This window comes from Equus przewalskii, chromosome 4 (genome assembly GCF_037783145.1).
Source record: "Equus przewalskii isolate Varuska chromosome 4, EquPr2, whole genome shotgun sequence".
In the NCBI taxonomy this organism is placed as follows: domain Eukaryota; kingdom Metazoa; phylum Chordata; class Mammalia; order Perissodactyla; family Equidae; genus Equus; species Equus przewalskii.
In genome coordinates this window covers 100,828,578-100,855,144 of record NC_091834.1, presented here as the reverse complement: position 1 = coordinate 100,855,144, position 26,567 = coordinate 100,828,578, and the positions used below count along the sequence as shown (strand labels likewise).

At 42.5% G+C, this 26,567-nt stretch overlaps 1 protein-coding gene and 1 long non-coding RNA gene across 4 annotated transcripts in view; one reads left to right on the top strand and one right to left on the bottom strand.

Annotated features, from left to right (window-relative positions):
• LOC139083088 (uncharacterized) overlaps positions 1-7,374 on the bottom strand; it is a 41,450-nt gene extending 34,076 nt beyond the window's left edge. For both annotated transcript variants that reach the window (XR_011539648.1, XR_011539647.1), the window contains exon 1: positions 7,084-7,374. This is a non-coding gene — a long non-coding RNA (uncharacterized lncRNA). The remainder of the gene's footprint in view (positions 1-7,083) is intronic.
• Positions 7,375-7,386: 12 nt separating this feature from the next.
• Positions 7,387-21,579, top strand: ZNF786 (zinc finger protein 786). Of its 2 annotated transcripts, XM_070618046.1 has the most exons (4): positions 7,387-7,561; positions 13,825-13,951; positions 17,554-17,706; positions 19,051-21,579. In XM_070618046.1, the coding sequence occupies exons 1-4, from the start codon at positions 7,544-7,546 to the stop codon at positions 20,895-20,897; spliced, it is 2,145 nt and encodes a 714-aa protein (XP_070474147.1). In that variant the 5' UTR covers positions 7,387-7,543; the 3' UTR covers positions 20,898-21,579. The 2 variants fall into 2 exon arrangements, with proteins under 2 accessions (XP_070474147.1, XP_070474148.1); XM_070618047.1 differs by lacking the exon at positions 17,554-17,706 and having other exon boundaries at positions 7,410-7,561.
• Positions 21,580-26,567: the final 4,988 nt, after the last annotated feature.

The following is a 26,567-nucleotide window of genomic DNA, read 5'->3' as shown; positions in this document are numbered from 1 at the left end:
TGCGCTGGGTGGGGATCTCTGGTGTTTCTTCCTCTTATAAGGACATCGGTCCTATTGTATTAGGACCTCAACCCTCATGACCTCATTTAACTTTAATTAATATTGGAGAACCCAGTTGTGTGCATTAGACCTGAGCAAAGTGAAGGAGGAGGCAGAGAGACTAGGAGTGCTGTGCTAATGGAGCCTCCCCTAAATGGAAAGAAGTATCAAGAATGGGGAAGCAGCATGCTCCTGCCCTGAAACCAACAGCAGGCTGTATCTATCTGTCCGTCTGTCTGTTTTGCTCTCCTGAGCCACAGCTTGTGAGGCAATTTCTTCTCTTATCTCTTACAGGTTAATGACGTTCAAATGTATAAATCCATATCAGTATTTCCAACTTCCTCCTGAGTACTGCTGACTTCCACAGGCATCTCCAACACAAAATGCCCAAAATAAGACCCCTCAACCACACGGACCCCCACTCTACATGTCTTTTCTTTACATTCTCCTCTATTGCCCACCTTTAAAGTTGCAACCAATCTCCAAAGCTGGAACTCTGATAATGGTCCTAGATTTTTCTACACCCAATCTCCTAAATTTCTCAAATAAAAGCCCTTCTCTATCTCTGCTGCCACCAGCTTGATTTAAGCCAACTTTTTAATTTTTTTAGTGTTTTTCTTAACAGATTTCCCTGCTTTTTCCTGCAATGCATTCTTCACCTTTGTGACAGATTGGTTTTTCTAAAGTGCAACTCTAATGCTGTTCTCAAAAATATTTTTTAGAAGTTCCCAATTTTATAAATACAAACTCCTTAACGTGATGTAAAAGAACCTCTGAGTGGCCCAGACCTGCCTTTCCAGCTTATTCTTTTTACGTGTTCACAATATGCACTTCACTCATATCAAACGACTTTTATGTTTTCCAGATGCATCATATCCTCCTGTCTGCTGCCCCTCTGTCTGAAATGCCTTTCTCCCCTCATCTTCCTAACTCCTTCACATTCCATGACGCAGGCTCGACACCGGGAATGTGCAGGTGTGTGCTCGTCTGTCATAGCATCCTCTAAAAACCTCTCTGATAGCACTCTTCACATTCAACTGTAACCTGCCTGCCTCCCCTACCTGCCCCTTGGAGATTTGATCTTGTTTTTGCATTTTCTCCCTCCAAACCAGACCATTCTCTGGTTTAATACCTGGATCTGTGATATACCCATAACATTGTGAGGAGGGAAGCACCGAATCACTGACAATAGGACTTGATTATGGACTTGAGGGTCCCAGGGAACCAGGGAGAGGCAAGTGCAAAACAGCTAGACAGGACCAGCTGAACGTGTGCACATTCTCACACGTACATGGAGGCCCTGCTCCCCGCCCCCTCCATTCCAAAAGATTCTGTAAACCATAATTCCAAAACCCATGAAGAGATCTAAGTCTAAGCAGGCCAACAAAACAAAATCAGAAGATGATTTCACTCCAGATAAAGTTAAAATAATAGATCAAAAATGTCTTAAAATCAGTATTTTTGATTCACCAAAATATAAATGAATTATAACATTTTAAAACATTAGGAAATAATCAAACAATAACAAGCGGAAGTGATATACAAACAGGTGGATATGAAGAAGAACCTTGGAAATGAGAAAGTAAAGTTACTGAACTAAAATCCTTAATAGATGGAATAAGCTTTAGGAATTTACCCAGAATGAAGTGGAGAGATAAATATAAATGCCAAAAGTATGAAAGCAGTGAAGATACATAGAGAATTGACTGAGAGCTTTCAATATATGACAATTCCAGAATAGAGAGAAAGAAAGGGAATGGCTGAGTAACAACCCTTGAAAAGGGCTGAGGGGCTGGCCCTGTGGCCAAGTGGTTAAGTTCACGCACTCCGCTTCGGGCCCAGGGTTTCGCTGGTTCGGATCCTGGGTGCCCACATGGCACCGCTCATCAAGCCATGCTAAGGCAGCGTCCCACATGCCACAACTAGAAGGACCCACAACTAAAATATACACCTATGTACTGGGGGGATTTGGGGAGAAAAAGCAGAAGATTGGCAACAGTTGTTAGCTCAGGTGCCAATCTTTAAAAAAAGAGAAAAAGAAAATGGCTGAGAGGTTCCCAGAGTTCTCAGATGAAAAGTGTACTTCTTTACTGAGCAGGATGGTAAAAATTACACCTAGCAATGACAGTGAAACTAGCATCAAGAATAAGGCGAAATACTCAAAGGAGGGCATGAAGAATTTTGAGGGATGATGAGTATGTTTGTTATCTTGAGTTTGAGGATGGTTTCATGAATGTACAGTGTCGGGGAAGTGGGAAAATTCCCCTCTCCCTTCTCCTTAAGGTTCTTATGGCTGGTCAAATAATTAAAAAGGCAGGTTAGCAGGAGGAAATCAAAGTTTAATAGCATGTATACATGGGAGAAACTCAGGAGAAACTGAGTAACTCAGCCAACTGGCTGAGGCTGCCTGTTTACGGATCTTTAGCTACAGACAAGGAGGACATTTGGGGTAGTGATTTCGGGCTTCAAAGGGGAGGAAGGCAACCCACATGGAAATGGAAAGGCAAATGTTTGGTAAATAGAACTTTGATAAGAGTGGGCTTAGCAAGGATCCTCCCAGTTTACTGATACCCAGAGTTATCTATGGTGAGGGCCTGTCCTGGGGACAGCCCTTTATTTTAAATTTGTTTTAGGCAGTTGGGGGGAAAGGTCGAATGTTCTTCTTCCTCAGTCTGAGCTTTTATTGTCTTCAGCTTGAAATAATCCACATACCAGAGTAGCGCATCTTGGGGCGGCTTGCTCTGAACCCCATCAACACAAATGTCAAAACATCAAATTATAAATTTTAAATGTATACAGTTTATGGTATGTCAATTATACCTCAATAAAGATGTTAAAAAATCAAGAGCAATCACTAGTATAATGTTAATATAACATAATATATACTATAGTGTTAATATAACAGTTTCTAAAACAGCTGAAGAAAAAAGAAGGAATATAGAAAACTTCCGGTCCCACTGAAGGCAGGAAAAGAAGAAAAAGAATCATTTCCAGGGTGGTAAAAACAACAAAGTAAAACAATGAATTAAGTACACTTATCAAAAGACAGTTTCAGATATTTTAAAAATTCATACTATATGCAGTTTATAAGAGACGGCTACTAACAATAAAGAATGAAAATAAAATGACGGAAAGAGATTGATCAAATGAAGGCTAATGAGACAAACTTTACATGAGAACAAGTAAGAATTTATGGCAAAATCCATAAAAATGATCCACTAAGAAAATTTCAGAATCATGAACATGTAAACACTTAAAAATATGTACTTCTAATATGAAAAGCAAAAGTTAAAATGACCAAAATGAATATAGTTTTAGTTGGATAGTCAACATACCTCTTTCATAAGTGTATGCATCAAGCAGACAATAATAAGCATTAATAATCTTCTGAGATAAACAGCAAAAAATTTGCAAGTTTTACCCAATAGAAAGCCCAGTATAGGAAATAACACTGGTTTTAAACACATACAGAGCACTTAAAAAAATTACGTGATAGGTCACAATGAAGTCTCAACAAATTTTTAATCCATTTCATCATGATCAAATTCCTCCTACCATCATGTGTTAACTTAGAAATAAACAAGAAAATAAAACTTTAAACTACAAACAAAACTTCCTAAGCTTGGAAACTTTAAAAATATACTCCTAAGGAACTCATAGGTTAAAGAGGAAATCACAATGCAATTTTGGGGCTGAACAACACTGAAAGTTCTATTTATCAAATTTGTGAGATGACGTTAGAATGACACTTAGTGGTAAATCATATCTATGCGTATACACATATATATTTAAAAATATATAGTGAAAAAATTAGTTTCATAGTCAACTCAGAAAGCTAGGACAAAGGAGTTTTTCATTGAACTCATCCTCTAGACAGAGCTCGCTAACCCCTTCTCTCACGCTTCCATAGCACTTTGTACTTTCCTCTGTAATAGCAGTTACTGAATATTATTTTGACATTTTTTTTACAAGCCTGTGTCCCTCCCCACGAGACAGCAAATACTGAGTGGAGACTTGATTAATTTATTTAAATTTATCTTTCAATATTCAAAAGGTGGAAAGAACGTTCACTGGTGTGCCCTCAGCTCAGCTTGAGTAACAAGGCATCAGCCATGCTGATGGAGCCCTTGTCTATCTGGCCCTGGTTTCAATCATGCCTCCCCTACCCCAGTTCCCAGTGATAACCACTAGCGCCAATTGGGTGTTGATTCTCGTACATGTCATCATACTTTTCCTACATACGTGTTAGTCCTAAATAATATGCAGTGCTATTTTATATGTTCTAAAGTTTCTATAAATGGTACCATACTGTATACAATCTGCAACATGCTTTTTCACTCAACAGAATGTTAATGCTAGTCATTCATGCTCTTTTTAGCTATAATTCATTAGTTTTTGCTGCTAGTTTTCAATGTATGGAGGAAAAACCCGCAGACATTTAAATTACTTTCCTATTTTTACTGTTAAAACAATGCTGCTACATTCTTGAATGTCTGTGTAAATATGCAAAAATGCAAAAGTAGCTCCAAGGTAAGAATTGCTGGATAAGGTATGCATGTCTTCCTAAGCAGATATTGCATTTCCCTGACCAGCAATGAGATGGAACATTTTTGTATTTATCGCCTATTCATTTTTTCCCCCTTTCTGTGAATTCACTGTTCATAATTTGCACATTTTTGTCTTACGCAGTCTTTGCTTTTTACAAGTCGTTTATATTCTCTGGATGCAATTCCTTGTTATAAATATATTTTCCCAATCTGTGACCTACCTTTGGCTATTCTATCATGTTTTTTGATGGAAAATGTGTATTTGATGGGAAAAAAAAGTTTTAAATCTTAATCTAATTTAATTTATTGATCTGTCCTTTGCACTTTGTACTTTTCATATCTTAAGACTATGTGTGTTAAAGTGTTGGGGATGTGGCAGAATTCACCCCCACTCCTCGCTTTTACCTAAGGTTCGTATGGCTGGTCAAATATTTAAAGAGGCAGGTTAGCAGGAGAAAATCAAACAAATAAACCCAGAAGAAACTGAGTAACTCAGCCAACTGGCTGAGGTTGCCTGTTTAAATGGCTTCAGCTACAGACAAAGATGACATTGGGGGTAGTGTTTTGGGATTTCAGGGGAGAAGACAATTTACATAGAGGTGGAATGCAAATGTTTGTTAAACAGGTTTTGCTGGGCCAAAAAAATGGGTTTGTTGGTGTCCTTTTGTCACGCCTATTTTACATCATACTATAGCTATCATATGGTAAGAGCTCCTTCCTGGAACAGGCCTTCTGTGTTAAATTCTTTTCAGGAGTTTGGTTGGGGGGGGTGGTGGGGGGGTGCTGGATGTCAGATGCTGTTCCTGAGTCTTCTGAGCCTTTACTGTCTTCAGCTCAAAATAATCCGCATACCAGAGTGGCCCATCTTGGGGCGGCCTGCCCTGAACCCCATCAGTTAACCGTAGGGTAGGAAGACATTTCGTCTACCCACTCTAGGTCCTTCTCACCGGACAATGGATCAAATTCACACGAGGCAGAATAACAGGAGAAAATCAAACAAAGTTTTCTAACATGTATACATGGGAGACACTCAGGCAAACTGAGCAAGTCGCCAAAATGGTGGAAGCTCTCACCTTAAGTACCATCTTCAGCTAAAGACAAAGGAGGATGTTGTGGTTGGGGAGAGTCAGTTATGGGAGATGACCAGAAAAGCACAGTAAACAAGAGTAAGGTTATTATGCAGATTTAAGTCCTTGCCTCCTGTATTGATAAGAGTTTCTAGAGATAAAGTCATCCCCCCTTCTTCCCCGTACAGAGGAGATACCTTTGCAGATGGAGATTTCCTTTACAAATGTAAGTATCTCTTACAAAGGGTAACTTCTGCTTTTCAGAGTTTCTCTCATGTCTGCAGTTTTTAAAAGTAACCAGCCCAAAATAGTCCTCATGCCAAAGAGACATATCTTGGGGTAGCCAATTCCAATCCCCCACATATTCAAGCAGCATTATTTATGGCCACAATCTTTTTCTAATTGCCCTTAAATATTCACACCACCCTCCTGTTGTTATGGGCTGAACTGTGTTCTCCCAAAATACATATGTTGAAGTCCTAACCCCCAGTACCTCAGAATGTGACTGTATTTGGAGACGGGGCCTTTACAGAGATAACTAAGGTAAAATGAGGTCATATGAGTGGCCCTAATCCAATATGACTGGTGTCCTTATAAGAAGAGATTAGGACACAGAACACCCAGACCAAGGGATGACCATGGGAGGACACAGGAAGAAGCTGACCATCTGCAAGCCAAGGAGAGTCCTCAGAGGAAACCAAGCCTGCTGACACCTTGATCTCAGGCTTCTGGCCTCTAGAACTGTGACACCATTAATTTGTCACTTAACCTGCCCAGTTTGTGGTACTTTGTTATGGCAGCTCTAGCTGCTTAATACAGTACCTTGAATTACAACATTTAAGTGTATAATTATGAGATTATGAGAAACATGGAAAACTTTGATGTGGTAAGTGAAAAACAAAAGAAAAAACAAAATGATATGTCTCAGAACCATATAAAAAGTACATGTCTGTGGACAGAGACTGGAAGTTCATATGAAAAAACAGCATTTACATTAGAGTACCAGAATTATGGACAACTTTTACTTCTTTTAAAATTTGCTCTATTGTTAATATATGTTGTATATATTGTTTACATAGGGTTTTTTCCCAAGAAAACCTTTAAGGTAGGGATAGCAATTACATACATCTAAGCAGTTCAACCACAATAGCTGCCTAAGCATGAAAGGCAGAGTAAATCTAAGAACCATTTCATATTTAGGTTATAAAACCATTTTTTGGATTTTATAGACTATGAGTCGCGTTCCTAATTTGAGTCCATGGGGACTCAAATGAGATGCCTGTCTCTGCATGACTTCCTGAGGATGAACACGCAGTCGCCTGCCATTGGCGGGACAGTCCTGCACTGTCAGAGGAGTGGCCTGTACGTTCTGAATCCCCCCAGTTGCCCACAGTGGGGATCTGCTCGTTAATGGCACTTGATCTTCTCACCTCCCTCGCTTGATTCCTGGGATCGCCTCACAGATGAAGCTAGTCGTTGACTGGGGTCAGCGCTGGGGAGGAACCAAACCCCGCACTCCCCCTCTCCGTCTCCATCTCAGTGAGGGGCGAGTCTCCTGTCCATCCACTTCCAGCTGACTCTCCGTTTCCCCTCTCCGTCTCCCTCCCTTGGAGACCCCAGGAGAGCGCGAGGATCCTCCCGCACCGGCCGCGGGGGCTCGGGCCCTCCCCGCCCCACAGCGCAGGCGGCTCCCGGGGGCGGCGCCCGCTCCTCCCGGCCGCAGGGGGCGCTGTGGGGGCCGCCCGAGCGGACCCGGGCCCAGGCGGGCGGCGAGACCCAGCGTGCACCGCGCCCGGGCTGGGCCTGCGGGCGGGGCCGGAGGCCGCGTGGTAGCCGGGGCGGTTGGTATCGCCCGGGCCCGAGTCGGGGCCTCCCGGACTGCACAGGGCCATGGCCGAGCCGGCTAGGGTAAGAAGGGTTTCCTCGCGCGGATGCCGGGATCGGGGCTCGAGGGTCTTCCGGTTCCGGCTTGGCGGGCCGCCTCCTGGGATCCTAGCGGGGCGGGGGCGTGTGTGGAGTCGCTTTAGGCTCGGGTATAGGGTCCGCGCCCCGTACGGACCGGTGGCCGCGCTCTTGGGGCTCGTGCGTGGCCAAACCCCTGAGCAAAGCCTAGTGTGGACCACGCTGACCAGCAGTGGGCCGATCCTGGGCTGGTGGCGTACTCAGGAAAGGATCCAAATGTGTCTGGGGCCGGCGATGGTGTTATAGTGCAACCAGTTTTACGTCATTGTTACTGAAGTCAGAACTAGTGTTTTAGACGACTTAAGATTCTGATTGGTTGAAATGATGTTTGGCAGGGGCTTATATGTTAGAATTGAGCCGCCAACTGTTAAAGTTTGTTGAGTGTAGGAAGGAAGGAAGACAACGTTGGAAGGAATAGAAAAGGGTATAAAAACCTAAGAGTACACAGTATTTGGCTTTTTAGTGTTTTGTTGAAATTGAGGTTTAGAGGGAGTGGCTATTATTTTTATTATGTTTTTCTATATTTTGTTAACTTGCATATTGAGCATTTTTGCAGATTACTGAACGAATTCATGAGATCATTAATTTTAAAATATCATTAACAATCTCAACATAAAATATAATTCCTAGGATTAAATATAAAAGATACGCAACATCTGAATATAGAAATTATAAATAAATGGGAGATAGACCATGCCCATAGATGGGAAGACTAAATACAGTAAAGATGATACTTTTCTTCCAGGTTAATATGTAAATTTACTGCAGGTTCATCAAAATGGCTGTAAGATTTTTGTGAATTTAGATAAACAGTTTATAAGTTTCATTTGGAAAAATAAAGGTCAAAAATATAGTTCTCGGGGCCTGCCTGGTGGCTGAGTGGCTAAGTCCACGTGCTCCCCTTAGGCCGCGTGGTTCTCTGGTCTGGATCCCAGGCGCCGGCCTATGAACTGCTTATCAAGCCTGCTCTGGCGGTGTCCCACATGTGAAATACTGGAAGATGGGCACAGGTGTTAGCTCAGGGCTAATATTCCTCACCAAAAAAAAATAATAATAATAACAGGGGCCGGCCCCATGGCGGAATGGTTAAGTTCGCGCGCTCTGCCTCTGCGGCCCAGGGTTTCACTGGTTCAGATCCTGGGCCCGGAAGTGCTGCCGCTAGTCAGGCCACCCTGAGGCGGTGTCCCACATGCCACAACTAGGAGGACCGGCAGCTAGAATATACAGCTATGTACTGGGGAATTTGGGGAGAAAAAGCAGGGAAAAAAAAAGATTGGCAAGAGTTGTTAACTTGGGCGCCAATCTTATTTTTTTTAAGATTTTAGTTTTCCTTTTTCTCCCCAAAGTCCCCCTGCACATAGTTGTGTATTTTTGGTTGTGGGTCCTTCTCGTTGTGGCATGTGAGACAGCATGGCTTGTTGAGCGGTGCCATGTCTGTGCCTAGCATCGGAACCAGTGAAACCCGGGCTGGGGAAGCGGAGCACCGGAACTTAACCACTTAGCCATGGGTCCGCCCTTCAGGTGCCAATCTTTAAAAAAAAAACAAGGTAATCTGAAGAAAAAACATTATGTTGTTAAATCAGTGGTAAATACTAGAATGCTTGTTATAATGTTCTCTGTAATTTTTCTGGATTTTTTTAAACTTCTGAAAATTAAAGTAATAATGAAGGCTTTCTGAGCATTTTTAGAAAACATTTAAAAGTAAGGAATTAATCAGAGCGAAGAGGAGAATAAGGATATTTAACACAGAAATTAAAATATTCAGTTCTGCTATAATACATCGTGCATTCTTAAAAATCGTAGTGCAATGCAAAATCATGCGGTGAAAACCACAGCTTATGGGAAAAATGGTGTTAAGCACACAACGTGCATAAAGTTTGTCAGTAACATGTAAAAAGATAGGAACCTAGTAAAAACACAGTTTTATGTACGTTAAATGATTAAGAAATAATCACTACCTGAAATTTGCTTATGGAAGTGAATGTAAGGAGTAGAGCTTGTGAGTTCTTGCAAAGTAGTGGAAGGAACCGTATCTGGCATCAGAGGGAACATAGTAACACAGGTGTGGATAGTAAGGCTCATAACACAGGGTAATCTTGGTAGCTGGAAGATGCTTGAAGGGTGTGCCTGTGGATGTTGTTTATTCCTACTCAGCTGAGTTCTCTTCGTTCACCCAGTGAAACGTCTCACCCATGCCACTACTGACATTTTATACTGGATGATTTTGTGTTGTGGGGGGCTGTCTTGTGCATTGCAGGATCTTTATCAGCATCCTTGGCCTCTACCCACTAGATGCCAGTAGCAACGCCCACCCAGTCAAGATGGAAACGTTCTCCAGGGGGTAAAATTGCCCTGGTTTAGAACTGAACTAGTGTTTCTCATGGACAAAATTGCATATAGGCAAATGTGAAAGTTTTTGATATATTATTCCCTAACATATCAATCACATTGGAACAAATTCACGTTTTAAAAATGTTATACCAGAAATGACTGCTTAAACTTAAAATAATGGATTTCTGATTTAAATATAAAGGAATCAGAGTTTTAAAAACTTGACTCCAGAGGCCAGCCCAGTCGCACAGCAGTTAATTTCACATGCTCCTTTTGGTGGCCCAGGGTTTGCCACTTTGGATCCTGGGTGCGGACATGTGCACTGCTGATCAAGCCATGCTGTGGCAGGCATCCCACATATAAAATAGAGGAAGATGGGCACAGATGTTAGCTCAGGGCCAGTCTTCCTCAAGGAAAAAAAAAGGAAAAAAGCCCTTAACTCTAAGTTTCATATTGAGTACAACAAAAAGATGAATATAAATTAAAGTTGAAACAAGCTGTCCTTTTACCCATAGGAAATAATTGGAGTTAAAACTGATTTAAAGAAAATATTTCCATAAAGGTAGAATGTATACTTAATGTAATTAGAGTGTTTTAAACTAACTTATTTTTAGTTATGAATTTATTTCTAGTTATGAACCTCAAAGTGTTCAATTTATCCAAGTCAACCACGATAATAAACAAAAATGTTAAACAATTTAAACACATTTGCATGTGTTATTTTTTTCTAACATAAATTTTTTAACAGCAGTGAAATTCAAAACCAATTCTTGATAAATTAGTATCCTCTGGATAGGAGGCATCTTGATTAATAATAGAAACCAACAAATATTACTTGTAAAGGTAAACCACTGGGAGCATTTCATTTAAAGAATAAGACAGATGCATTCTCCATCACTGTTACTCAACATCATTCCAGCCAGTGCAATAAGATAAGAAATGGGAGACTTAAATAGTTGTGTTATTTGCAGATTTCATTGTTTACATAGAAACTCCACGGTAACCAACTGAAAGTGTTAGCCAACAAGGGAATTCATTTACAGGATAAACATAAAAATCAGTTTCCCACGGCTTTCATAACTAGAAAATTTAATGGGGAAAAAAGTCCCTCAAACATAGTAGCAACTGAACCTCTAAAATCCATAGGAATGAACCTATCGAGAATTATATGAGATCTACATGAAGAAAACTATAAATTTTTACTAACGCCATAAAAATATCTAGATAAATGAAAGAGATTTTTCTGGGTGAGAAGATCCCATATTTTAGAAATCCAGTTCTCCCAAAATTCATATATTCAGTATATTCCTATCAGAATCCCAAAAGAATTTGTATAAATTCGACAAAATATTTTTCCTATTATAGAAGAAAAAATAGACAAGAAAAGTCAAGACAGGGGCTGGCCCCGTGGCCGAGTGGTTGGGTTCGCGCGTTCCGCTGCAGGCGGCCCAGTGTTTCGTTGGTTCGAATCCTGGGCGCGGACATGGCACTGCTCATCAAACCACGCTGAGGCAGCGTCCCACATGCCACAACTAGAAGGACCCACAGCGAAGAATATACAACTATGTACTGGGGAGCTTTGGGGAGAAAAAGGAAAAATAAAATCTTTAAAAAAAAAAAAAAAACTTACAAAAAAAAAAAAAAAGTCAAGACAATTTCCTGTAAAAAATCAGGGAGGTGGGTAGTGAATGGCCATGCTCTCTTAAATAACAAAACATTTGATAAAAGTATAAGAATTAAACAATGCAGTATTGGAACAAGAATAGGCAAATTCACCAGTGGAACAAAAATATACCCGAGTATAAATGGAAAACTAGTTTATGAGAAAACAATCCCAAATCAATGGTAAAAAACAGACTTCAATAAGTTTTGTGCCAGTTGAATATCTATTTGGAAAAAGAATTATGTCCTTTCTTATGATACACAGAAATAAGTTAAAATGGAAAAAGGTCTCATTCTAATAAACAAAGCTATAAAAATGTTACGAAGAATTCAGAATATTTTTTATAATCTTAGAATAGGAAAAGTCTTCCAAATCAAGATACTAAACCCTGAAGCCACAAAAGAGGTTCTGATAAGTATAACAATGCAAGAAAAAAGCAGTGTACTTTGAGAAAAGATGGGGAAATTATCTTTATTTGAAAAATATGATTGTATCCCACCAAAATCTTAATACTATTATAATTGATAAGCAAATATGGTATTTTACTTGGATACAAAATAAGTTTAAAAAAATCAATAACTTCTTTTTCACATAGCAGTACTAATGAAGTGGCAGGGGTGGTCCCATTTACAATTGTTAGAAAAACCACAGAATACCAGAAATAAAGTTAATAAAAAAGATTCAGAACATTTATGAAGAAAATCATTGTTTACTAAAGGATAGCAAGCAAGACCAAATAAATGGAGTGGTAGAACATGCTCCTAGATGAGGTCCTTCTTTCCTAAATACATATATAAATTTAATGCAATTCAAACTAGATCCCAATGCAGTTTTTTTTTTATTGCACAAAATGATTTTGGAGTTTATAAGGAAGGATAAATATCCAAGGATTCACAACATTAGCTTGGAAAAGAATGGGGGGACGGAGGAAGACTTGCCCTCCAGTATTACAGTATAGGTACGGTAATCAGGTACAGGTAGATAATGTAGCAGAATTATCTGTTATAGTGTAGCAGATAATGTACAGATTCAGATATATATGAAAATCTAATATATGCAAAGGTTGAAGGTTGGCATTTCATTCTAAGGAGAAACAATGGTCTATTTAGTAGTGTGTGTCATTGGCTGTCCATATGTATGTAAGTAAAGATGCCAGTCTCATCTGCAGAATTAAATTGCAAATCTAAAGGTAAAAAAAAATTTGGAATATTTGTGTAACTTTTTGATTTGGAGAACACTTAAAATGAAAGGAAAAGGTGGAAACATGGAAAAGACTGATAGATTAAATAAAAAGGTCAAAATGCTCTTTTTGGCAGAAGTTAAAGTCAAAATACAATTGATAAACTGGGAGAAAACGTTTGCTGGTCAGTTAAAGGATTATAAACCCTAATATAAGAAAGTTCATTCAAATTATGAGAGCCCACTAGAACACTGAGGAAAGGATGTGAACAGGCATGCAGAAAGATATGTGGGAACACCTCCTCCCAAAAAGAGTATGAAAAGGATGCTAAGCCTCACAAATTAATGCAAATTAAAACAATGAAATATCATTTTTTTACCCAAACAAAGTTTAAAAACATACTGTGCTGGCAAAGGTGTAAAGAAATAAGAAGTGTCATCTTAGGAAAGGTTAAAGTGCTGGATTCTTTCTGGAGGCAATCTGGTGGTATCTGCTAAACTGGCGAGGTTTACACCCTTTGAGTTAGTAGTTCTTTTTAGACTTTATCCTGCAGAAGTAAAACTGCTAATATAGAAGGAAGCATTTCAGAGCATTGTTTGTAATTTATAAAGGAAATAGAAACAATGTATGTCCCGTCAGTGAGGTATATCTACCATGGAATATGATGCAACTTAACAAAAAAAGATTTTGCCTATATTATATTGACCTGGAAAGATGTCCATGACATACTAAGTGAATGAATCTACATAGTGATTTGTTCCCTTTTTGTTTAAGAAAGAAAGAAAGAAAAGGTTCCATACTGTACAAGTGCACATGCATATATAGTTTGAACAAGTAAAGAAACGTGGGAAGGGTTGTAGTGGGTAATCACAGAACCACGTGATTGGAGTGGAGGAAGGAGCAGTTCCCAAGGAAGAAGCTGCTGAACAGACGAGAACCGTGTCCGCTGCAAGAATCTTTTAAATTGATGAGAAGGAGCTGGAGTCATTTTGAAGCAATCTTGACTGTAAATATATGTTATGTCTGTAATTGCAGTTACCTCTGACTTTTGAGGATGTTGCCATTTATTTCTCGGAGCAAGAATGGCAGAAGCTAGAGGCGTGGCAGAAGGAGCTTTACAAGCATGTGATGAGAACCACTTACGACATTTTTGTTTCTCTAGGTAAGAAGTATTCGCATTGTGGGTACATCATGGAACTGGGTGCTAGACGAGGTCTCAGTCACTTGCTCCTGTTTGTCAGGTGGCCAGATTTCTCAGACCTTAACACAGAAAGGCATTCGTACCCCATATTCTTTTGTTAATACTTCTGTAAGCATTGCTAATTATTACTCAAGGGTGGGCACTGTTACAGGAGAATATTTGAGACAGCTTGTAATATAAGGTGGTCGAGGTGATGTCAGGCCTTTTGGTCACTACATACTCTCAGGTGGCCACGATTTCCCACACAGGCACAAGCCTAGCTCCTATCCATAAATTACGCTGTATGTCTTTGACCTGGGATGTCCCTGCCTGTCACCTTTTCCATTGGTGTCCATATGCCTCAGAAAGCTGACGTTCTTTTTCCCTGGGGTGAGATTTTGCAAGGCCACACACGGAGGCCTTTAAAGCAGCTGTCTCTGTGTGGTTATGGTAGTAGGTGTTCTCTTCAGTCTTTTTGCTTACCTAGTCTTTACAGTTCTTTTTCTTACCATGTATGGTCTTAAAAAACCAGTCCATTCAGAGAAGCATCAAATGAGTGATAGGGGCAGCCCCATGGCCGAGTGGTTAAGTTTATGCGCTCCACTGCGGCGGCCCAGGGTTTTGCTGGTTCAGATGCTGGGCGCGGACATGGCACCACTTGTCAGGCCACTTTGAGGTGGCGTCCCACATGCCACAACTAGAAGGAGCCACAACTAAAATATATACAACTATATACTGGGGGGATTTGGGGAGAAAAAGCAGGAAAAAAAAAAAAAAAAGATTGGCAACAGTTGTTCGCTCAGGTGCCAGTCTTTAAAAAAAAAAAAAATGAGTGATAAAAGTCTCTTTTTTCCGGGGCTGGCCCCATGGCCGAGTGGTTAAGTTTGCGCGCTCCGCTGCAGGCGGCCCACTGTTTCGTTGGTTCCTTGGTTCGAGTCCTGGGCGCGGATGTGGCACTGCTCATCGGGCCACGCTGGGGCAGTGTTCCACATGCCACAACTGGAAGGACCACAGTAGGGAATATACAACTATGTACTGGGAGGCTTTGGGGAGAAAAAGGAAAAAAAAAATAAAATAAAATCTTTAAAAAAAAAAGTCTCTTTTTTCCTTCTCCCCCCCTCACTCAGTTAATTCCCCAAAGACGACCACTTTTAACCATTTCTGTTTTCGTTCTTACTGTGATTTCCTCCAATCTAACTATAATGCTTACGCTTCTGTTTCTTGACTTACTAAGTTTAGTTAGCATTAATTAACTCATTACTATCAAAAATGAGGCAGTGGCTCACTTATGCTATCCCCGTTCTGTCTCCTTTTTTCCCTCCTCCCAAAATTTTGATAGTTATTTTCAGGCCTCTGTTGGCTACCTTTATAATTTAAACAATCAACTTGTAGATCGTGTTCCATCACCTTTGTAGTGTGTCTCTTGACTCCTTCGGCATATAAAGAGGAGGTAATGAGTTCTGCTGTACTTCCCTCCACCTCCTGCCAGCTCCTACAGCCGTACCAATTCCTTTATATTGCAGGGTTTCTAATACCTAGATTCTGTTCCATTACCATAATTAAGTTTTCCAGGCTCTATCTATAGAGTGTTTCTAAAACGTGTAATCCAAGACATTACGCTATTTTCATTGTTACTGAAGAACCAATTAAAGTAATTGAATCTATAGAGAAAGAAATATAATCCTATGTCATTAACCCTGTGCCACCCAAAAAGAATGTTCCAAGCATCAAGATGGAATGGATGTGGAGTGGTATATCCTTATGGTTTTGATTTGCATTTCCTTATTGGCTAATCACATTGAGCATCTTTTCATTTGTATATCTTCTTTGGAGAAATGTCTTTCCAGATACTTTGCCCATTTTTAAATTGGGCTATTGGTCTTTTTATTGTTGAGCTATAACAGTTCTCGATTTATTCTGGGTACTGGACCCTTACAAAATCAGATATATGATTTGCAGATATTTTCTCCCATTCTGTGTGTTGTCTGTTCCCTTTCTTAAGGGGTCCTTTGAAGCACAAAAGGTTTTAATTTTGATGAAGTCTGATTTATTTTTTCTTTTGTTGCTTGAGCTTTTGGTGTCATATTTAGGAAACCATTGCCTAATTTGTAGTCACAAAAATTCACTCCTATGTTTTCTTCTAAGAGTTTTATAATTTTAGCACTTACATTTAGGTCTTTGATCCATTTTGAGTTAATTTTTGTATATTGTGTGAGGTAGGGATCCAGCTTCTTTTGCATATGGGTGTCCAGTTGTCCCAACACCATTTGTTGAAAAGACTATTCTTTTCTTGGCGCCCTTTTGGAAAATCAGTTGATCGTCAATTAAGAGTTTATTTCTGGATTCTCAATTCTATTTCATTGATCTATACCACACTGTTTGATTACCATTGCTTTTACGATCAGTTCATCAGTTTCTGCACACAAAAAAAGCAGATGGGATTTAGGGAATATTGTCATCCTAACAATATTAAGTGTTCTAATGCATGAGCATGGGCTATCTTTCCATTTATTTAAGACTTTTATATTTTCTGTCAACAATATTTTATAGTTTTTATTGTAGAAGTCTTGCAATTTCTTTTATTAAATGTATTCCTATTTTATTCTTTTTGATGTAATTGTAAATGGGATTGTTTTCTTAACTTTGTGTAAAAATACTTCTATTTTAAAAGATGCTAGGAGTTCAACTCAGATGAAGATTAAGAGTAGATGTATGGATTTAAATAAAATATGGTGATTCCTTTTTTTCACAAGAGCAGCTTTACAGTTCTTTGGGGGTTGAAGTCAGACTTCAGAGGGCCAAGAAGGAATCTGGAACAGTGTGATCAGTGCACATGTTATGCACCACTCTGACATTTAAGCCCCAAGGCATTGCCCAGCTTATCTCCTTTCTCCAATCTAGACCATCCACTAATCTCCCTTTAGCAGTCACTGATGCATACTTTGGGTTCAGTTAAATATATGTATCATTGAAAGAAAGTTTTGCTTGGAAATACACAAAGTAAACATTTCTAACAGGGGAACGGGGTCACGTCTTAGAGAATCTTGTTACTGTTTGCACTAGTGTCTTTCATTCATTGCAGCCCCGTCTGTTCTAGCAGAACTCAGCCGGGTTTTAGGTTGGGATTAGCACTGTCACCAGAAGTCCTTTGGAGAATATTTTAGCTGGAGCCACCTTCTTTGAAATTTCCTAGGACAGTCGTTTCAGTTCTTATTTTTGTGCACCCTGTCTTCCTAGGGTCGTCTCAAGGTTGCCCCACCATTCTCAAAGTGCACAACTAGTGAGTTTTATGAAGCTCATGACAGAATACAGCATTGTTAGATATAGGGGATGAAGACAGAATTAAAACAGCACAACTGATCCTACAGGCCTAGACACGTTAGGAAGCACTGCTATGATGTGTGGGCAGTTTTGCTCCTCTCTGTATAAACCTATTTTTTGATAGGTTTTATATAATCTGTTTTTTGATATCTCTTCTCATACATTGTCCCAGGAGTAAACTTTGAGAAATTTAAAAACAACTCAGTGTGCTTTAAATTTAGTGCTCAAGGAAACCAACTGCCCTGTCTGGCTTCTCTGTGCAGATGATGGAATTCCCAAACCAGAACTAATATCCTGGATTGAACAGGGGAGAGAGCTCTTCAGGAATTGGGGAGAATCACAGAAATCAGGAAACATAATTTGCTTTTCTGCTGATTTGCATTTTGATCCAGTTATTGAGAGACAGCCCTTCTGGGGTAAGTATTAAGAAATCAGGGTCCTGTCCTTAAGACATCACATTTAGGTTTCTTCATTCCAGTTCTCTGATCTTGTCTTCCTGTTTGGCTGGGGTGAGGCTTGACGTCTGGTATATTATAGAGAAAGGCAGCAGAGCCTCGTGGTCAGGAGTGTAGGTTCTGGAGCCTGAGTCTGGATCTTGCCTCTTCTAGCTGACCATGGGCAAGTTATTCAATCTCTCAGTATTTCAATTTCCCGAACTATAAAACGAAGATAATGAAGGTACCTACATTATAGGATTCAACAGGTTAACATATGTAAAGTGTTAAAATGATCCCTGGCCCACAGGAAGAGCTCAGCAAATGTGAGTTATTCTTAGTAGTAGGCAGGGGGAAATCGGAGCCTTCTTATCCAAATCCTTGTCACCAAAATCGCTTCCTTCCCCTCTGGAGACTCATCTCTATTTGAATGCCTAACACTTAGCTCTCTTTTGTTTGTGGTCATGATGGCAGAGTCTGAGATTTATGGATTCTTAAACGTCAACATAAAAATATGGAATGAGAAAGTCGAATGGGAGCATCATTCCAAGAAATCTTGCCAATAGCTTGTTTAGTTTTTAGCTGCTTCTTTCTGGAGATAAAAGGAGTTTTTCCACAAATTATTTCACTTTTTAGCATCTGTTATTAATTCTTCGAGGAGACCTCTTTAAAAGGTTGGTGGGCCTAGGGGTGCAGAGGGAGGAACAGAGCGCGAGCCCGCTGCCTGGTCTTAGGGACAGCTCACGACTGCGCAGAACCAGGGTATCCATCAGGGTCTGTCAGGACCACTGTGCTCATCACCTCTTGATCAGGAAGTTCTGCATGTCCAAATGAGCTAAGTCTGAGGGTCCTGAAGCCATCATCGTGGAGAATATTCACAGAGTGCATGCACTGTGCTAGGCCCACGCTCAGCACTCCACACACGTCAACTCATGTGATTCTCACAGCAGTCTTAGGCACTGCTGTCTCCCTGTTTGTCCAGAAGGAACTGAAGCCAAGAGAAGTTGCCTTGACAGAGGTTGCACAGTGGAGAGGTGGGATTCGAACCCAGACAATCGGATTCCAGAGCGTCGGCCCCACATTTGTGATGTATATTTTCCTCTTTTCAATATTATTCCAAGATATGTCTGTTCAGTTTAGTTTCAGCAGACTCTCTCCAAACTCCTGATCACAAGATAGAACCACACTGAAATGTCCCTGGTTGTGTAGCTCAGTGTAAGCTGGGTTCCTAGGCCACCGCAGATCACCGTTACGGATCACTTTACTGGCAACCTAAGCCTTTAGCCATGCCATAGACAGGAATGCTCACTGAATTTTTGTTTTCAGTTTCAGGAAGCCAGCAAGCTGTGAATTCAGGAGAAACTCAATGCCATTTCCAGGTGGATCCTCTTCAGAGCCACTGTTCCTCTGAACCATTATTAGGAAAAAGTGAAGATATTTCCTTCAGGCCTGACCAAGGCATCACCCTCATGAACCCACACAGACATGACACACGCGCTCTAATTCCAGTGGTTCACAGCGTCAGGGAACCGACCCAAAGAGGAAGAATCCAGAGTCCCAAAACTCTGGGTCTCCCTGGCTCCCAGGAAGTTCCCTCCTGGGAGGCCCCCCAGCACCATTGCCCTGTCTGTGGGAAAAGCTTTTGGAAGAAGAACCACTTGGAGAAGCACCAGACGAGCCACTCGAAGGACCAGCCACATAGGGCCTGGAAGAAATTTAACGGACAAGCTGATCCACAGCCTCAGCGGAGCAGCCCTCGGGGACGGGGACGGAGGCGCTTCCGATGTCAGGAATGTGGGAGGAGCTTCCGCCTGAAGCGGTATTTCCTTAGACATCTGGCCACACATGCAGGGAAGAGCGCCCCTCAGGGCCCTGAATGTAAAGTGTGCTTCTGTCACAAGCGGACCCTTCTCAGTGACCACTTCCTGCACAAGGGGGAGACGGCTCCCCAGTGTCCCACGTGTGACAAGAGCTTTCTCCTGAAGAACAGCATGCCAGCTCACCAGGGCCAGCCCAGAGGAGAGGGGCCTGTCTCCCGTAGAGTAGGTGACAAGGAGTCCAAGCTCACCAGTGTGCACTCAGGAGAGAAGCCAGACCTGCGCCCGGCGGCGTGTGGGGAGCACTGCCTCCTGAAGGGGGATGGAGATGCTCTCCAGCACGGCCCGGCCGGGGAGAGACCACACTGTTGCACGGAGTGTGGCCAGCACTTCCCTACCAGGTCCAAGCTCGCCAGCCATATCAGGGTGCACACAGGAGAAAAGCCTTTCCAGTGCCTGCAGTGTGACAAGAGCTTCCAGGTGAGCAGCCTGCTGCAGGTGCACCTGCGTATGCACCGTGGGGAGAGGCCCTTCTCCTGCAGCCAGTGTGGCAGAGGCTTCACCCACCACTGCAAGCTCCGTGACCACCTGCGAGTGCACAGTGGGGAGAGGCCCTTCCAGTGCCCCGAGTGTAACAGGAGCTTCCGCCTGAAGGGCATGCTGAAGGTCCACCAGCACACCCACAGCCAGGAGAGGCCGTTCTCATGTGGGGAGTGTGGCAAGGGCTTCACCAGGCAGTGCAGGCTCGCCGAGCACTTCCGCCTGCACAGCGGGGAGAAGCCCTTCCAGTGCTCCAACTGCGACAGGAGTTTCCGCTTGAAGGAGCAGCTGCTCAGTCACCAGCGCCTGCACACGGGAAAGAGGCCCTTCCAGTGCCCGGAGTGTGACAAGAGCTATTCCGTGAAGGCCGACATGAAGGCGCACCAGCTGCTGCACAGCGGGGAGATGCCCTTCTCCTGTAAGTGTGGCAAAGGCTTTACTAAGCAGTATAAGCTCGTCGAACACATCAGGATACACACGGGGGAGAAGCCTTTTCAGTGTCCCAAATGCGACAAGAGTTTCCGCTTGAAGGCACAGCTGCTCAGCCACCAAGGCCTGCACACAGGGGAGAGACCTTTCCGCTGCCCCGAGTGTGATAAAAACTTCCGGGAAAAGGGACATATGCTTAGGCACCAGCTCATACACAGGCCTGACAGGCCCTTTACCTGTGGAGACTGTGGTAAGGGCTTCCTTTATAGGTGTAAACTGGCCCAGCACCGCAGAGTGCACAAAAAATCCGATAATGCTCCAGACAAGCCTGACGTTAAGAAAAGGCTTAGTCAGCTGTTGGCAATGATCGAGGCCGACTGGAGTTGAGGCCTGGGAATCCACAGCTGTAGCCAAACCCACTTGGAGACAGATTTTAGGAACAGGGGCCCTTTTTTGAGCAAGAATGTTATACAGGTTAGGAATATGAGGAACCACAAAGGACTTTCTCATTTAAAACATCGCCAGTTATATTTCCTATCCATTGATAAAAAGATATATTTGTTCTTCCTACCGTCTTACGTGGTCTTTTTCCTCTAGATGCTAAGCTAGCTCGGATATCCCAGCTTAGATTCAGACAGCGGGAAATCCCTCCAGTACTGTTCCCAAAGCTAAAAGGATGGAGTGGCTGTTAAATATCAATTCTACTTTCCTTTTTTTTTTCTTTTAAGATTTTATTTTTCCTTTTTCTCCCCAAAGCCCCCCAGTACATAGTTGTATATTTTAGTTGTGGGTCCTTCTAGTTGTGGCACATGGGACTCCGCTTCAGCGTGGCCTGGTGAGCGGTGATAGGTCCGTGCCCAGGATTCGAGCTGGTGAAACCCTGGGCCACCAAAGCAGAGCATGCGAACTTAACCACTTGGCCACGGGGTGGCGCCTCTACTTTCCTTTTTTTCATAGTGTGATTCTAAACTGTGGGTTTAAATCCAGTAAATTTTGTTGCAGGCCTGATGTGATACTGGTTTTGATTCATTTCTTTTGAAACTGATAGCAATAAAACGAGTTGTCTGAATTGTAGTTTGTTTATGTGAATGCTGAAGTTTCACAGCAGGCTCCATAGTGATTATGCGTAGTTCCCCCCAAGGAAAAGCTGATAATTTGAGCAAAATTTGGCTAATCTGAGTTGAAGAAACATAAAACTGAAGGTGCTAAAACGTATGGGACTAGAATTTAGATAGAAGATTGGAACAGGAGGTATAGATTTGGGAGTTCCAGAACAGAGATGCTGTTTGAAGCTGAGAGAGTGAATGGGGTTCCCAAGAGTGACTCTGGAAGCAGATGACTAAAATCTGAGTTAAGACAAAATAACAAAGCTATGCAGCTTTCTCAGGGAGTGTTACAGGCAACAACGGTTCAGAGAAGAGAGTTGTCAAGCACATGTTAAATGTAACACAAGTAGAAGTCCCCATTTGTTACATCAGGTGAAGGTGGTATGAGCACAGAATGCTTACACTTCAGGGCAGGGCTGTACTCCATAAAAAGAATTCCTGGCTTTCAGAGAGTTCATGTTTCGTGTAAAAGAATGACTCACCTGCAATCTGAGGGATGACAGAAGATACCGTCAGTAAACTATAATAGACATTACTGTCAAACAATATTTCACAGGTGAGTTTCTCTGGAACACTAGCTCCAAAGATATTCTGAAAAGAAAAAATTACATGAGAATTAGTTTGAATAAAGTTAAACAATTCTGCTCCCCCCACACCTAGAATCCATGACTCCCAAGAGGAAGTGGGAAGGAAACCTCCCAGAAAATAGAACCAAGACCAAACAGGTAGAAAATAAGAAAGTAAGTGGAAGAAAATGAATTGTGTAAATATTAGCCTTTTGTCCATTTTTCTATAGAGTTTTGGTCCTTTTGATCCCTTTGATTTTTAAGGGAGGCCCTAGCCTTCAGTCTTCCTCAAAACCTCTGCTTGGTTCATTGTCACATCTCCTTCAGGTCCCCACCCCACAGGTACTCATCTGTAGCAGGGCCACTGGCCCATCTTTGTGTTGAGTCCATCTACATGCTTTGTGAGGTTGGCTACCCTGTGAACACAACAGAAGTTTTAAAATGAAATGGGAACAAACCAATCGCTGTCATGGAAACCAGAGGGGTTTTAAAATGCGACCCTACTCCATGAGAATAGCCCCAGGGAGCCCAGAGTGATTATATCCTGATGAGCATCACCTGGTAAAACGTACAGACAAGGATGGGCTCACCAAACTTAAACAAAATAAGTTGTTGAGGGAAAGGGAACAATTTCCATCAGGATAAACCATGCCTGTTTGGTGTATTGAGGGAATGAAAGGATAGCGTCTCACCGTGTCCACTTGGATGTCTAACAGACTTCTCAAAGCCAACATTCCCAAAACCAGACTCCCAATTTTCTGCCCTTAACCTGTTCCTTCTGTAGTCTTCCCCATCTCAGTAAATGGAAACTCCATCTTCTAGTTTCTTGGGTCACAAATCTTGATGCTACCTTGGCTTATCTCTTTCAAAAATCTCACCTAATCCATCAACATATCCTGACAATTGCACCTAGCATCTTATGTCTTCTCACCACTTCCTCCCAAGACCTCCTGGTTCAAGGCACCATCACCTCCTGCCTGATTATCTCAAAAGCCTTCTCACTGATCTTGTCTCCACCCTTGCCTGCCCAGTCTGTTCAGACAGTAGCCAGAGTGATCCTTTAAAAGTAAAAGTCATATCATGTCACTTTCTTGCTCAAAACCTACAGCTTTATTCAAAGGCAAAGCCAAAGATGCAACTGGATATCTTTAACAGATTAGTGAGTCTGGAGTGCAAAGGACAGGTCTGGACTAGATTGATTAACTTGGTCATCAGCATTAAGTATTTAAATTCATTGGCATTGAGATCACCCAGAGATCAAGGAAGACGAGAATGGGGAACCAAGTCTTAAGTAATCCCAATAACTCGAGGGTTGACAGACTTGGAGAAAAAGCAAAGGAGACCAAGAAGAGAACAGTGAAGTGGAAGGGATCCCATGAGACTATGGTATCTCGTTAGCCAAGGAAGGAGAGTGTTCCAAGAAGCAGGTCAACAGAGATGAGTGCTGCTAAGAAGTTAAGTGCAATGAGAACAGAGAAATGGCCGGTAGATCTGGCAGTATTGAGGTGAATGTGGACCTAGGCAAGAACACTTTGATTGGGAGCTGTTAGGACAGAAAGGCAGACCTTGGTTGATTGGGGCAGGCATGTGAATAAGGAATTTGAGACAGGCTATATAGAAAACTCAAGAAGTTTAGTTTAAAGGGTTGCAGAGAAATTGTTAGTAGCTGGAAAAGGTGTCATTGATACTAGAGCATGTTTGCATGCTAATGGGGAAGGATTCTGAAAAAGGAGGAAATTGATGATGTAATAGAGAGGAAAGATAACAGTCAGTGGAGGAATTGGCCTTTGATGAGGGGACATTTCCCACTGTAACTGGAGGAGAGGAGGAAAGGGTTCCTACTAGAAAGGATGGTTTGGTTGTAGGAGAAGGGGGAGTTCACATATGATGGCTTCTCTTTTCTTGATAATAGATGAAGCAAGGTCATTAGTTAAGACAGTATAGGGGAAGTTTGAGGAGAAAAGTGAAAATATGAAAGAGTCACCTGAATCCTTGTGAAGTTTATCCCTGGAGAGTAACTTATCCCCAGTAACATTTAGTAGGATATCTTGCACAGAGCAAACTCAGCGAGTCTTGCTGAGCATATGAAGGAAATCTAGAAATGTATGACTGGTGTGGAAAGCTTGAACAGAATTTGCACAGCAAATCTCCAAAATTTATGACAGAAGGAGGATAGTTAGAAACTTTAGTGAGAATATTAAGGACAAATAAGAAAGTACTTTTTATAGAATTCATTACCTTAGAGGTATAAGCAAAAAATATACATGGAAATTTATTTGGCTGAATTTATGAATGTCACAGTAGAAGACTTCTAAGAGAAACTAGGATATGCCTAACTTCCGAAGTTGGTGACAGGTCATATGAAGTGCTCCTTGAATGAGTCCTTTCTGTTGCTCCATGTTTCCTTAGCATTTCTCAGGAAACTCTAAATTTTAGGTTGCGCCTAAGTTTTCTATCAGCTGGATAGTATACGGTTTAAGTTTCTCTTTCCCCACTTCCCACCTTTAGCACAAAATCCCTTTACTGTAACCAGTATGGGCTCTGGGGAGAGATGTTAAGAGCACGGAGAGCTAGGATATTTCTACTTTGTTTTCAAGTAAGTGAGAGTGTCCACACTACTCCTTTAACTTATCAACGCTCCTGTTAGCGCGTGCTAGCTGGGTCATCTGTGGCAGAGGGGTGCTGACCGTTGAAGGGAGCAGAAGCTGCCGCCTCAACATGTGCCACTTTGACATGATGACTATTTTGAGCGGAAGCCAACTGAGAGGGAGCAGACGCAAGAAGAGCTCCTTGCCCTCCCCCGTTTGCCTAACAGCAGAGACGTGCAATCTCAAAGGTGTGCCTCTGAAACCAGGCATTGGTTCCCACCGGTGCCTCTCTCCCAGGAAGGGCAGTAGTTTATCACCAGAGATATCTTCAGACCCTGTCAGCCTGGAGACAGCACCAGCGGAGTCTACGCAACACACGATACTAACTACCCTCCCCAGTCAGCCGCCTCTGTCACGCCCGCCCCGGGCCCCCAAGTTCCTCGCTGGAGGAGCTGCTCTGAGCCCACGGTAGCCCAAATGTTTCCCGAAATGCTGAGTAGGTGCACGGCGGAGAGGGCGATAGAGTAGTGAGCGTGGTGTGCAACGACACGCACAATTTCATTTTCAGGAGGGGCAGCTTGGAGTAGCAAACATTGAGGCAGAAAAAGGCAACGTTACACATGATCCAGTTCCCTGACTTATATGCCGATCCATTTTCGCCCCGGCCTGGTGTAACGCTACAGGGAGGACGGCTCAGAGCGGTGGCAAGCCTCGAACTGTTGCAGTCCTCCAGGCCCAGAGGGCGGGCGGGTCCGGGCCGGCGCCGGACGCGCGGGGCGGAGGGGCGGCGGGGCGGCGGGGGCTCTGCGCTCCTCCGGCCGGCGGGCGGCGCTGTGGGAGCCGGTCCGAAGCGGCCGTCCCGGCATGCCGCGCGGGCCCCCGGGGCCATGGCGGCCGCGTCTCGCGCAAGCAGTGTGACGAATATGCAGCCCTGGCGCAGCCGTCTGACCCGGGCTCGCGCCGGGACCCCACAGGGCCGAGCGGGGAGGTCTGCGCGCACGGGACACTGAGGTCCTGGAAGCAGAGACTGACTTTTAGTCTTGCTGCCCGTCCAGTGTGTCGCCCCAGTGGACGCTCCGTGAACACGTGTGGAATCAAAGAATTGATGAATGAAAGAGTCCTGCACAGAGCCACTGATTTTGCCGTCACCCCAGGGCTGTCTGAGTGTTCCCGTTTCCCCGAAGTTCAGCTTGTGTGCTGGGAGGACGTCGGAGAGGCGCCGAATGGGCCAAAGGACAGGAAATTATGGCTGAGAAAAGGAAAGGAGTCCCATAGGGGGACATATGATAGCACAACACTAAATTGCGGTGACAGGGACTGTCACTTTAATAACAATTTCTTATTGCCTTTTTCACGAACAAAAAAAAAAGGTATTCAGAATAGAATCCTTCGAGATCATAATCCAACTCTCGTTTTATAGATGAGTGAAGTGAGTTACAGAGGAGTTGGAGTGACTTGCTCCGGGTCATACAGCTGGTGACTGAGAATGCAGCCTAGCTTTCTTGAGTTCCAGTTCTATGCTCTCCTTCCTTCCTTTCAACAATATTGATTAGACCTTCTTTCCTTTAATGTTCATTTTCACAGTATTGTTTCTCTTGGATTTTGGCTGCTTAATCAAGCTTCTGTTCCACATTTTTCAAGTTATCAGGAAGCTATAGGGTGTTTTCCTTGTTCCCCTTTGTCTTCTCCGGAAAGTGATGCTTGGATTTTCCAGTGCAAAGGGTTTTGAAGAAGATAATTGATTATCTATTATTTCTTTCCAACATTTGTAATGTGTTCTTGGGGCAAATAGTTTTT

Excerpts from the sequence above, each read along its gene's own strand:
- ZNF786 (XM_070618046.1), top strand. Across the intron at positions 13,952-17,553 it reads CGACATTTTTGTTTCTCTAG|ATGATGGAATTCCCAAACCA; the intron begins GTAAGAAGTATT and ends TTCTCTGTGCAG. Across the intron at positions 17,707-19,050 it reads TGAGAGACAGCCCTTCTGGG|TTTCAGGAAGCCAGCAAGCT; the intron begins GTAAGTATTAAG and ends TTTTGTTTTCAG.